At 41.5% G+C, this 13,990-nt stretch overlaps 2 protein-coding genes across 4 annotated transcripts in view; one reads left to right on the top strand and one right to left on the bottom strand.

Moving 5' to 3' along the window:
- NUDT6 (nudix hydrolase 6) overlaps positions 1-11,531 on the top strand; it is a 44,273-nt gene extending 32,742 nt beyond the window's left edge. For all 3 annotated transcript variants that reach the window (XM_073641407.1, XM_073641399.1, XM_073641415.1), the window contains one exon: positions 1,418-11,531. In XM_073641407.1, coding sequence (XP_073497508.1) covers positions 1,418-1,806 — 389 coding nt within the window. In that variant the 3' untranslated portion in view covers positions 1,807-11,531. The remainder of the gene's footprint in view (positions 1-1,417) is intronic.
- FGF2 (fibroblast growth factor 2) overlaps positions 933-13,990 on the bottom strand; it is an 87,547-nt gene continuing 74,489 nt past the window's right edge. Inside the window, exon 4 of the mRNA XM_073641426.1 lies at positions 933-2,254. Coding sequence (XP_073497527.1) covers positions 2,069-2,254 — 186 coding nt within the window. The 3' untranslated portion in view covers positions 933-2,068. The remainder of the gene's footprint in view (positions 2,255-13,990) is intronic.

The raw sequence follows: 13,990 nt of genomic DNA, 5'->3' as shown, positions 1-13,990 counted from the left end.
AGGTAGGAGTCTGTGTCCTGAGACCCCCATTGATTGCTCAAAACATAACTTAAATTTAAATCTACAGTGACAGCAAGAGTATATGTATGGGCTCAATAAAAGCGCTTTGAGTCAGTGCTCCGCTTTGTGAGAGTGGTGTATGGACCCATAGAGTTACTCTGGAGCCTGTACACCGCTCTGAGTGCACACTCCTGCAGGAACTGTGATCTTCAGAGCTACTGTAATTTTTGAGTGATCAGAGGGAGTCGGTGGACCTGGACCCCAGAGATTGGCAGTAAATAACAACCCTTATAATATATATAAAAAAAAATTAATAATAATTATACTATAAATGAGTTGTCCAGTAGTTCAAAAATAATCTGGTCAAAGAAAATGTAAAAAAATAAATAAGAACAGAAATCAAATTATCTGTTAAATCCTTCATATTTCTGTGGTCCATCTTATATTTTTGTTTACATGCTAGTCGTGATTCACTGTCATGTGACCACTGCAGCCAATCACTAGCCGCAGCAATGTTACTTGTAAATACAGTACTAACACTGTAGATGGTGGCATGTAAACAAAAACAGCGGGGAACCACAGGATCATTGGGGGAATGAATGTTTATTCAAGTGTTTGTGATTTCTTGACATATTCTGTGACCAAGGCTTCATTCACACTGCCGAGCTTCTGTAGTACAGTTGAAAGAAAAAAAGGTTTGGTACTGTGTTAGTCAGTTGAAAAAAGATTGCTCTCAGTGGGAAAAACAAAATAATAATCTTGTAGTTATGAAACGTTTTAATGGCTAACAAAAATAAAATAAATGATGTTACAAAGTAAGCTTTTGGGACTTCTTAGGTCTCTTCATCAGGCAGAGTATAACAAAAGTATCTTTGCCTGAAGAAGAGACCTAAGAAGTCCCAAAAGCTTACTTTGTAACATCATTTATTTTATTTTGTTAGCCATTAAAAGGTTTCATAACTACAAGATTATTATTTTGTTTTTCCCACTGAGTTCAATCTGTAGTACAGTGGCGCGGATAGCTTCTAACAAGACTAGAGCGGGTGCAAACAACAGAGCATTCCAGGACATTTTTAATTTTGGAAGTCTGCAGAATTATAATTGCAGCTCTGGGTTCCAAAACGTAACTGGTGATCAGTGTAAGGAAAAGCAGTGTATCTGCAAATTTTTTCAACTTTTTATGTATTCCTGTATAAAAAAAAAAATGATATGCAAATTCTAAAATGGTGACGAATAGCACTCATAAAGCAAAAAATAAAGAGAGATTGGCTTCTAAGTCTAAGGAGTGCAGTCGTAGAAACTGAACATAGATATAATCTGAATATATAGAGTGAAGCATCATTTCCTCTTTCCACTGCTGACATATTGGAATACCACTTCGGCACTAATCCCAGCTTATGTTTTCTTTACACCGCAGGAGCTACTGCCGTTCGGGAAGTCCTTGAAGAGACTGGCATTGAGTCACAGTTCCAGTCCCTCTTGAGCATAAGGCAGCAACATAAACACCCTGGTGCCTTCGGAAAGTCGGACATGTATATTATATGTCGTCTGAAGCCAGTGTCTTACAACATAAATTTTTGCCCTCAGGAGTGCTTGAGGTGTGAATGGATGGACCTGAAGGAACTTGCATACACCCGCCACACCACTCCTATCACCAGCAGAATTGCCAAATTGCTACTTTTTGGATACAAGGAGGGGTTTCACAAGATTGACCTTGCTATGAGGACATTACCAGCCGTTTATTCTGGGCTCTTTTACTCCCTGTACCACAAAGAATTGCCAGCTAGCTATGAAACTCAGGGATGACCTGTAGCAAGTTTCACAGTAAAACACATCAGTTTATAGCTAACTCTTCAGGAATAGAAAATACCTCTACAAGGGCAACATTTGCATCATACAGTTATACACAAGTTTTGCTCACTTACAATATGTTAGGTATAATTACCATATGTTTTAGAATGCTTACATGTAATTTTCATACAAGTGTAAATCCTTTATGATCACATTTAATATATATTTACAATATGGACTATATATAATATATATTCTTCTTTGCCTTCTGGTAAGATCAGCTTTTTGCAGACATGGGTAGAAATAGGATAGCCTTTTGTCCTGGTGAAGTTTGCGATCCATTTTTGTACTGCCCAGTTCTCTTTAGCGCCACGTACCAGTCGCTGTATTTGCGGGAGCGGTACGTGTTGTAGTTATTTGATTCTAGTCGTTCAAAGAAGAAGCATTCATCAGTTATACATTTCTGGAAAAGAAATAGAAGAGGGTTACTATTTAGAATCAATGTTAATGATTATCAAGTCTATCCAGATGTATTTTTCATGCATGTGTGATGTCTTGAACGGAAGCTCCACACAAATGTATTTAGAAATGGAAAGTAAAAAAATAATTCCAGAATCTTTTTCACCCTGGGGCCAAACGGAGACACCTACTAACCTTTGTAACTACTAATCTTGGATTAGTTTTTTCACTATGTTATATACGGTATATAGTTTTTACATTGGGTTATGTTCCAATGCTCTTGCGATATGTCAACCTTTATAGTGCATAGAGGAGATTTTCTCTAAATGGACAGTACTGACTGCATCATTTATCAGGGTGATCAAAGGTTTTAATGGAAGAAAGCATGTTGTTGTCATTGGCCATGGTTAGTCCATGGACATATAGCCATGGGGCAAGTGATCTTACTTTTTTTTTTCTGAATGCCCAAAGATAACAAGTAGATAAATTCATGAAATCCACCTCCTCCCTTTCACCTGTGCTAGAAACATCATACAGCTACATGTACAAAACTGTAGGTTATAAGCCTTGGAATGACACTTTGAAAGGAAACAATCATTGTGGTCTTATGATCTAACATTATTCTTTCTATGGGGGTCCTTAGCAGGTTAACCATTACACCTCAGGGGTATATACGTTACATGCTGATATTATTGGTTAGAGGATTGTTGGGAAATGATTCACCAGTGAACTATCAACCTGTTGTTGGGAAGGCAGTTTTCATGGAAGTGATATTAAATGGGAACAGTACTTACAAAAAAACTTAGCATACATTAATAGTGAAGGCAAATATAAAAGACTTTCCAATATATCTTATAGAATTCTGCTTCTTTCTCCACCTATGAGCCAATTCTTCTTCCCCTACCTCCTGATCTGTCTTGCACTTGACGGGATGGAGGAGTAAAGAGCAGAGTGCAAAAAAAGGCAGGGAGAGAGCAAGTAAGATTTGTGCTGAGCTTTATAACAAGTCTTTCATTCTACTGCAGAGCTGGATTCACATCTAACCTGCTCAGTATTGTTCTGTATTGTCCTTCATGCTACTGCTTCTGTCTGTGTTTACAAAACATGAAAGAGCAGAAATCCCTATGTGTGCTGTGTAATGTCAGGGAGACATCGCAGCAGATACTCTTCTACCAGTTCAGAGTCAACTGCAAATTAAAATAGCCTGCAGAGTGGAAAACTGTAGAAAAATGCTGGGTACAAGTGCTATAATGATTAGCAATAGCGTTATTCCTTCAGCTTATCCTGAAAAGTTAATTGAAAGTATATGTAACGCTTGTGGATGTGGACCCACTGTGCCACAGGCCGGGCTTATCCTGGAGGGGCGTAAATAAGTGACTACCGTGTATTCACTAGAGCTTCTGATGGTGAGGATAGGCTTTGCCGCCGGCAGTCGTGGGTCCGCAGCAGCTGACCGGGGGATCAGAGGTGCGGGTATGAGGTACAGAAGGGTAAGACCGAGGCTGGGTCAGACGGTCCAAGGTCGAGTCAGGCAGCACAGGATCAGCAACTATAGCCAAGGTCAGGAGAGGAGAAGTCGGGCAGGACGGTAAACAAGACGAGTCACAAACAGGTTAGTCAAAATACAAATGTGCATGAACGAGACACCTGGTAGACTGACTGACCACGTTCGGGCGTGGAATGGTAAGAGGTGCTGTCAATTATAAGCCCTGCTGGCACGGGATGGGCCGGAGACCTTAAGTCTGCAGGACACAGCAGGGTTATATTCCTGGAGAGACTGGCCACGCCCCACTAAGGCTAGATGGAAGCCACATGCAGGTGCAGCAGTTCTGTATGAAACAGACGCAGCAGGACGGCCTGACATGAGGAGAAATCGCATGGTGAGTAGAGTGGCGCTGGGGAGGCATGCGAGTCACCGCCGTGACAGTATAGTTACCCTTTAAGGTGTACATTTCATTCTGTGACTGCTTCATTTGCCTTTTGCTTTTTTAATGTTAAAATTAGTTTTAGGGAAGCTGTCCTAAGGTGTCCTATTATTAAACTACCGCTAGCACGTTATGTGCCTCCTTGCAAGGATCCTAACTACTAAAAATTATTTCTATACACTGTTCACCATTTCTGGTAATTAGCGCCAATGGATGAGTATGCACCAAATACAGCGCCTGCTGTGCGCTCGCTAACCTGGTCCCTGTGTTTGATGGGGTTGGCTTAGTGAACTGATCACCATAAATGGAGTACAGTGGATAAGGATCATTTTTAGCCTTTTATGCTTGTTTGCAGAGGCGCACGGAACAGAATCGTTAGGATACTAATTAGAAGACACATAACATGTTGGTAGCAGTTTCATAACGGAAAACCTGATGAAAGGTACTCTTTAAGGACACACTTGAAAGGTAAAATGAGCAATATATTTAATTTTGGCACTTCAACCAATGGTAAGACGCTAGTACATATAGTTTAGATTGTTACCAACACTCTTTTATGTCTGTAACGGGAAAAGGCAATATAAATAAATAATTACCACTGTAATCTTATTCCCGGAAAAGGAAAAAGACTAATGATGAATGCTGCAGCAGGGCCTGTTCTATGTCTTGTATAAAGTCAATGACATTTAAATATTTCCGGTGTCTATTAACATTTAGTTCATCTTTTTAAGTTTGTTGTAAAATGCTATAAACATTGTTCAATGCCAGAAGGGTTAACATATATTAATCAGTGATTCATGCATCTTAGCTTACAGTAATATTAACCCGTATCCTACCAAGGCCCATATCTCATATGTCCTTGCTGTGGGGGAACTGAGTAGCCATGGACGTATGATATATGTCCTAGCTATTAATGGCCATATTTCAGCCTGGATTGCTGACCCAACATGAGTTATTAGGAGTTAAAGTGAGAGCTGCAGGTGTCTTCAATTGTCACTCCTAACTCCCACTTTATCCCATGATATCTTGGGCTGTGTAGCAACTACAGTGGTGATTCTAGAAGTAAAAATCTCCACTGAAAAATGAGCCCTAGACCACCACTGTAGCTGATCCAGGCTGATATACGGCCCTTTAAAATGCACCTTACCCCTTCAAGCAATGTGAAGCAGGAGAGGGAGTGGCTGAGGGTCAGCTGTCAGACTGCAGCAGGGACAGGAGGGAGATGATGTGTGATATCCTCCTGTCCCTGTGTGAGAATAGATGTGTATTTCACCAGAAAGTAAACAATAAAAAGTTTCAAAACCAAAAATAATGTAAAAAAAATGTAATTAGCCTTTTTTTCTTAAGTCCTTTATTACTGAAGAAAAGACAAAAAAACACATTTGCATTGCTGCGTTTGTAACCACCCAAATTATAAAACGAACTCCCTGCTCTTCAAATAAGAGAATCCATAACTATAAAATAAGTACACTATTTATCACACCCAATAAATACCATAACAACAAACCAAGCCAAAATTGTGGTTTTATGATCATTTCATTTAAATAAAAAACTTCATAACATGCACTAAAATAATAATAAGCAAAAAGTTTAATGAACCCCAAATGGTACCAATAAATACTACAGTTCATCATACAAGAACTAAGCCATCACACAGCTATGTCAATAAAAAAATAAATAAAAAGTTACAACCTTTACAATATGACGAATAAAAATATAATTTTGGGGAAAAACACCAAGGTTACTTACCGATGACCGTTTTTTCCAGAACCCATGACAGCACACCTGAGAGAGGGATCTGCCCACCAAGGACAGGAAACCTACTGAAATACAATACCTCTCCCCCGCATAAGCTGGATTACAGAGCATGAAAGGACCTCAAATCATTATATACATAACCAGCACCAAAATATTATTTCACTCAACTCTATAGTGACCACCAACACAGTGAGAAAGGGAAGGAAATATACAGATGGGTGCTGTCATGGGTTGTGTAAAAACCAGCTACCGGTAAGTAACCTTGGTGTTTTCCCTTCACCCATAGCGGCACACCTTAGGGAGGGACCAACGCTTCCAGTACTCTTTTACCAAAGGTTACGTCAGCAGAGGAGGATAGATCCAGTGTATAGTACTTAAAAAATGTAGATGGTGAGGACCAAGTTGCGGTCTTACAAAACTGATCAATGGATACCTCTGCCTTTTCTGCCCAGGAGGCCGCAACCGCTCTGGTGGAATGAGCTTTCATGCCTTCTGGAACCGGGACATCATTAGCGGAGTAAGCTAAACTAATAGCCTCCCTGATCCACATTGCTATGGTACTTTTTCATACTTTACACACTTTTCTGCTGCCCAGAAAGGCTACAAACAAGGATTGGCTTTTCTTCCACAGACTGGTTACAGACATGTATTCTATCAAAGCTCTTCTGATCGAGATTATGAAAATGTTATCTCCTGAATTCCTAGGATTGTTACAGAAGGAAGGTAGGATTATCTGACTTCTATGGAATCTCATTGCTACCTTGGGGAGATAAGACCCGATCCTGCCTAACATAATTCTATCATCGTACACCTGAGTATAAGGAGGTTTTTTTTTTTTAAAGGGCTTGAATATCACTAACCCTGCAGGCTGAGGTCCAATACTATGGTCTTCAAAGTAAGGTACTTTATCGATAAATCTTGCAAAGGTTCAAAAGGATTTTTGGTTAACGCCTCCAGTTCTAAGTTTAGGTTCCACAGGGGGACCCTTGGAATTGGGACTGGTCTACATCTGTTGCAGAATTTTGTAACCCTCAATATCTGTCTATTAGTTGCCAGATTATAATCATATAATGCTCCCAGGGCTGGAATTTGAACCTTAATGGTATTAGTAGCTAACCCTAGCTCTAAACCCCTTTGGAGAAAATCTAGGATGGATTTAATTGGAACCTTCCCTCCTAAATTCTCACCTAAAAAATCCAAAAACTTTTTCCAAGTTCTGCCATAAATTGTTGTAATTATCGGTTTCCTATTCTTCAATAAGGAGACTAACCCTGGAGAAAACGCTTTCTGACTCAACAGTGACCTCTCAAATTCCATGCTGTTGGATGGAAGCCTTTCACTTGAGAATGAGAAGGTCCGGGATCTCCGGCAGGATCCATGGATCAGACACCAACATTAACCTCATTAAGGAAAACCATGGCCTTTTTGGACAAAATGGATCAATCAAACTCACCCTTGCCTGATCCGCCTGATTTTTCTCAAGACTGCTGGGATCATGACTATCAGTGGAAAGGCATATGCTATCCTAAAGTGCCAAGGGATCTGAAGGGCATCTACCGCGTGAAGGTTTTCTTTTGGATTTAATGAACAGAACCTCTTCACTTCACTTCAAACAGATCTATCTCTGGCAATCCCCCCAAGTCTACTATCTGCTGAAACAGTTTAGGGTCCATTCCCCTTGTTTGTCTGTTGCGGCTTAGGAAGTCTGCTTTGGTGTTCTCTGATCCCTTGATATGCAACGCTGATAGGGATAGGTGATGGTGTTCTGCTAGATAGAAAAGATTGTTTACTGCTTCTATTAGGGAGTGGGACCTTGTTTTCCCCTGGTGATTGATATACTCCACTGTAGAGCGATTGTCTGACATGACGTGAATGTGGCAACCGAGGAGGGAAGTAACAAAACCTTTTAGTGCTCTTTCTACTGCCCACAACTCCTTTAGGTTCGAAGTCTGACCCCTCTCATAAGGTGACCAAGAACCCCGTATCGTCTGATCTCTCAGATGTTCGCCCCCAACCTGATTTGCTTGCATCCGTCGTAATAATGTCGCTCACCGAGGCCATCTATGCGACCCCCTAATGACAGGTTTGTCCTGTCTATCCACCATAAGCTAGAATTTCTGTTTACAGAAGAAAGTTTTACTTTTCCTTCTAAATGCCCTCTTAACAGTTTCTGTGCTGATAATGTCTCCACTGGGATACAGGATGTCAGAGTCCCCAACAAGGACATTGCTTTCCTCAATGTCATTTTCGGAAACTCCATTGCTTTTGAGGCTGGGGCTACTATCTTGTCCTTTTTCCCCTCGGGCAAAAGGCAATTTTGTAACTCTGAGTTTAGAATGAGATCCAGAAAGGACTATATTTTCACCGGACTTAGTTTTGACTTGTTTGTATTTATAATCCAGCCAAGCCCTTTTAAGATGACTGACTTCTTTCAGTTGTGCTGCGCAATGCTCTTCTGATTTTCCCACAATCAGGATGTCCTCTACGTATCAAACAATGAGAGTATTCTGCACTCGAAGATAGGCAATCACTTTGGTGAAGACCTATGGCGCCACAGACAAGCTGAATAGCAGGGCTTTTAACTGATAATGCTTTATTTCTCTTTGTATAAATAAGGCGACTCTTAAAAGCTTTTATGGTCTGGATGTATTGGGATATGATAATATGCATCCTTTAAGTCTATGACCACCATGTAACAGTTCTGAAACAGGAGCTTTATAGCAGTGTTTACTGATTCCATCTTGAAGGCGTGGTATTTTATGAATCAGTTTAGGCTCTTCAAATTGATGATGGTTCTGAACGTACCATCTGGTTTTTAATCAGGGGGGGGAATAAAATCTTCTTCCTTTCTCTTCTTTCGGTACTTCACACAGAACCTGTTTCCCTACTAAACCCAAGACCTCCGTCTCTAAGGCCAATTGTTGCTCTGATTACCTTTTGGGGGGTGTCACTATGAAGGTTTGTTGAGGAATCCGACAAAATTCTATTTTCAACCGTACTCTTATTATTTCCAAAATCCAGTTGCTGGAAGGGAAGTTTTCCCAGGCCCGGATGAAGAGGGGAAGTTTTTCACCCTCTTGCGTATTGGCGTCATTGAAAGGATTTTTTGCCCCCTGAAGAGGGACCACCGAACATAAATCCGAGATCTTTTCTGTTTCTATGCTCCCATTTCTTTCTTATTCCTGGAAGACATCTTGTATTCTATTTTCTCTTCCAAAAGGATTCCTTCTTTGGATCTGCTGCGAAAAAAATGGGAAAGCCCTTCTTTTCCTCTTAAGCATTTTCTAACGTATCATCCAATTTTGTTTCAAATAAGAATTGGTCGTTGCATGGGATAGAGCAAAGTTTGTTTTTTTGACTGGAAATCTCCTGGGCAGCATTTAGGCCACAAGGCCCGCCTAGCCGCATTTGACAAGCCTCCAGACCTTGTCGCTAGCTGGACAGAATCTGCTGAAGCATCTGCTGAAGCATCTGCTAAAAATGCTGCAGCTTCTTGCATTAATGGCCGGTTAGTCAGAATCCTATCCCTCGGAGTCTTATCCTTTAGTTGTTCTTCTAATTGCTGCAGCCAGATCACTAGGGAACATGAGGTACAGGTCCCTGCAATTGCTGATTTTAAACCCCTGCTGCAGCTTCCTGTGTGTGCATCAAGTACCCTTCTGCCTTTTTGTCCATAGTGTCTCTTAGAACACCAGTATCCTCAAAGAGTAGGAATGATCTTTTCGAGGATTTTGAGACTGCCACGTCTATTCTGGAAACCTTGTCCCACATCTCTATCTCCTTTTGAAAGATGAGGGTAGGGTCCCGTTTTTTTCAGGCTTTTTCCATTCCTTGTTAATAAGCGTATATATTTTGCTATTAACAGGAAAGGTACATTTGTTAATTTGCTCCAAAACATTTTTACATGCCTGGGGATTTAGCAATCTTTTCCTCCTTAAGGCCCATAGTTGTTCTAACCACCTTAACTAAGTTGTCCGTGTCCTCTACTGGGAAACTTGGTCTCCCCCCCCTTGTCACTGTCTGAAGAAGAAGATCCATACTCATATTCTCCTTCTGATACCGGGGAAATATCAGACTCAGAAGAGACTTCACTAGATCTCTTCTTCCCTTTCCTAAATAGAGATTTTAGGGAGCCATCCACCTCCACTCTGATGACAGATTTAAGGTTTGAGGCAAAGTCCAGGGGTCTCCTCACTAATCGTTTTCTGTATACAGGCCAAACAGAGTCTTTTCTGCCAGTCGCCTGTTAGCGGGATTTTACACAGCACACATTCTCTGTTGTTCTTTTTTAGCGCCGGCTTTTTTAGCCCTTCCCTAGTGATAAAACAAGAAAAAAAAGGGGGCCTATCAAAATGGTGACATTCACATAGATCATTCACCACCCACTGTCACTTCAAGGATACCGGATTCGGAGGCTGTTCTGGGATACCTAAAATTTCCTCTTTGGTCACCAAGGAGTCCAGGGTCTCTGCTGCTTTGGCTGGGTCGTCTGCCGCTCCTGAAACTCGAATGGCTGCCCCCACTGTGCCCACGCTGATGAGGCAGCTGCTGATCCTCCATGATTTACCGGGAAGGAGATCCGGAGCACAAGCGCTCTGCCTGTGGACAGACCTCATTTTAAATGAGGGACCACGACAGCATCTCCTTCCTGAACCGCCTCCTCTGGCACCGATTTATGGTCACCTGCCCTCTGCGATACAAGTCAGGGTGCGCCTTCCCCCAATGCGCCCTGCTCCAGCGATACCAGCGGAGCGAGCCGCCATAATTTCAGGGACGCCCTCACCTAACATCACTTTGGCGCGCCTATTCCCAGCATGCCTTGCCCGTGGCGTCAGTGAAACGCACCTCCACCATCTTCCTGCATGCCCCTCTGATGTCACCCGGCGAGCCATCTACCAGCGCACCTCTCGCAGATGAGGCCGGCGTGGCGGGAGACATGCTAAGCATCTGTGACCGCCGCACACACGAGCCCCCAGTGGACAACGCTTCCAGGACCTGAAGGCTAGCATTGCAGTCACGCAGCCTGCTCTTCCAGACACTGGGACAGGTCTGGGTTAAGTGCTTCCTAGTTTTCTTTCACCACCTTGCTTCAACATTAGGTTCCCATCAAGGACAGGAAACCAACTGATGCTGGGGAGAGGTACCGGCCTTTTATTTCTGTAGGTTTCCTGTCCTTGGTGGTGGGATCCCTCTCTCAGCTGTGCTGTCATGGGTTAAGGGAAAATTTATTTTAATGTATAAAAAAAAAAAAAAATCATGGCTGAATGCTATAAAACGAGCATGTTATTTACCTTATTATCTTAGAGTAAACACCATAAAAAAAATACCAGAATCACTGTTTTAATGTCACACTGTCTTATGACTGCATAAAGTATTCAAAAATTCACATACATCACATAATAGTACCAATAAAAGCTACAACTCATCCTGCCAAAAATAAGCCCTTATACAGCTATGTGAACAGAAAAATAAAACTGGTATGTCTCCCAGAATATAGAACACACAAATATGTAATTTTTTTTGTAAAGTATTTTTATTGTGTAAACATTAAACTATTAAATTTGGTATCTCAATAAATGTACTGATCTGCAGAATAAATTTAGTATGTCACTTATATCACACTGTTAGCATCAAAATAAAAAAAACACCTAATAGTGGAAAAAAAATAGTAATTTTCACTTTCCATCTGCTACACATAAAATTATTGAAGACATTTTTGGGGTTAAATTGGTAACTACACTTCTTGATGAATGCCTTGATACAGTCCTCAACATTGAAATTGCAACCAAGAAGGAAAAGTCGTGGAATTAGGGATATCACAAGATCGATAGACATGTTAATGATATGTAAATGATGACTAGTATGTGTGCCACACGCATACTTACATGCCTTGGCACACAGGAGTAACATGCAGCTTGGCATTGTCATGTTGAAAAACGGCTCCTGGAACATTTTGGATATTGGCCGTAACACTGGTTTCACCACCAAATCAATGTATTGCCGAGTTGTTGGTGTACCTGGAATGGACTAGAGGGGTCCGGCTACCATATATTATAGTACCCTACAACATAATATCTGGAGTAGTACTGGTGTAACATTTCCATGTGAAAGCCTCTTCACAACGTTGCACACATGGTCTTCAGATGGATACCAGAGAGGCTAGAATGGAGGTCTATCCCTTCAGAAATAAGCACCACTTTTGTTTTGGATGCAAAGATAGCTGAGATTGGTCTGGAGACCACGTGAGCAACACAATGAAGATACCTTCACGAGGGAACGTCACAATGGTCCTACTCCTGGGATTATGGAGTGAAGTGACATAAATTACAGTAACTGGAACCCTCTGGTCTTCATTTCAGGTACACTAACAGCTTAACGTTACAATGACTGGTCATGAAACTGGTAGTTACCATGTTTATCGATCATGTGAATTCCATAATTCCATGACTTTTGAATACTATAAGGGGTGCACTTTTTAAAATGGAGTAATTTGTGTTGGCCTTCTAATATATTGGCCCCTCAAAGGCACATGGGAAATGAATCATCCCCTGAAAAAAAAATTTGGGGGAAAATTTAAAAAAATGTTTTCATCAGTTCTGATGATTTTATAAAGATTTATAAAATCAAAGACAAAGGTCTAAGTGGTATATATGCACATGTCAAACCTCTATTTTAAACAGATGTGGTGTATCAAATTTTCTGTTTGGGTGTCACGCAAGTTGTGGGAAAGACTAAGTGCAACACGAAAGGGAAGAGGGGAAGGGAGCCCAGACGCTAGGGTAAAGGGGAGTGGAGACCTCCTAGGCTGATCTGATATCACCCTGACTCCCCTATCGTCCCTATATTGGTTCCTCACCAATCGCCGCACAGAAACCTAAGCCCTATATTTCCCTAGCACTAGGCCCTGGATAGGGAAGAGGGGGGATGAGCACTAGTCAGTCCCCAACAGCAACTAAAGACAAAATGGGATACACACGGGGAAAAGTAGCTTAGCTTGAGCCGACATCAGAGAGATTACACCAAACGTCGTTCTAGCACCAGGGAGGAGGTAAGCAGACTGCAGAAGCTCCAAGCCTTCAAAAGGAAGCATGTGAATATCACCGGCACCACCCTGCTGCAAACAAAGTATTTAAACACCCAGGCCTGGGTGTTAATTAGCAGGAGGGGAGGTAGCCGCTGGGTGCTAGAGTGAGACAGATTCAGGAAGGTGTCTGTAATGCCAAATGAAGAGATCTTCTGCAACCAACTACAGGGCGACTGTCTGTCACATCTGACACACTCGTGACATTGGGTCACACTTTTAGCCACTAATATCCATTTTTGTGCATTTTTAAAAAAACTTTAATTTTGGCGTAAAATTGCATGAAGGTGCCTGCATGTATAAAGTGCTGAGTGACACTCTGACAGGTGTCTACTTTCAAAAAATATATAGCCAGATGAGCCAGACTTGTGCAAGTCACAATTATCTTCCTGATGTCATGGCTAATTTCTTTAGACTTTCTCATGATGCCACACACAGAAGTAGTGTGTTTCAGGTGTGCATTAAAATGCATCCACAAGTATGTCTCTAATTAACTCAGATGTTGCCAAAAAAGCTTCCAAACACATGACATCATCATATGGGCAGTCCAAATTTGTTTAAAGGCATAGTAATCTTAGTGTATGTAAACTTTTGACTTTGCAGTAAGTAAAAAAATGCCTTAAAACTAGAGATGAGCGTTGTTCTACTCGAGCTGTTCGCCAATCTCAAATTCGAGCTGTTTTGGGCGGTGTTCAAGCCGGTCGGCGAACACGAACAATTTGAGAAAAATTCGGCTGTTCGAGGTTATGTTCGATAACTGTTCGTGCACCAAAATCATAACTGGATTTTTTCTCAGTAATGATGAAAATTAATGTTAATACGCAGTTTGAGTGTACAGCGGGGCGGGGGGAGGGGCAGGGGATGGATCTCTGCAGGAACAATGAAGATCTCCATTTTTTTTTTCTCTTTCCCGCATTTTCAGTGGGGAGGTGCAATCTGTCAGCCTATCAGCAGCGCACACACGGAGCGAAGTGCT

The sequence above is a fragment of the Phyllobates terribilis genome, unplaced genomic scaffold, assembly GCF_046119375.1.
Source record: "Phyllobates terribilis strain yellow unplaced genomic scaffold, ASM4611937v1 Scaffold_1__5_contigs__length_1240528914, whole genome shotgun sequence".
Taxonomy (NCBI): Eukaryota; Metazoa; Chordata; class Amphibia; order Anura; family Dendrobatidae; genus Phyllobates; species Phyllobates terribilis.
The sequence above is the reverse complement of the archived record's forward strand: the minus strand, read 5'-3'. Positions and strand labels throughout refer to the sequence as shown.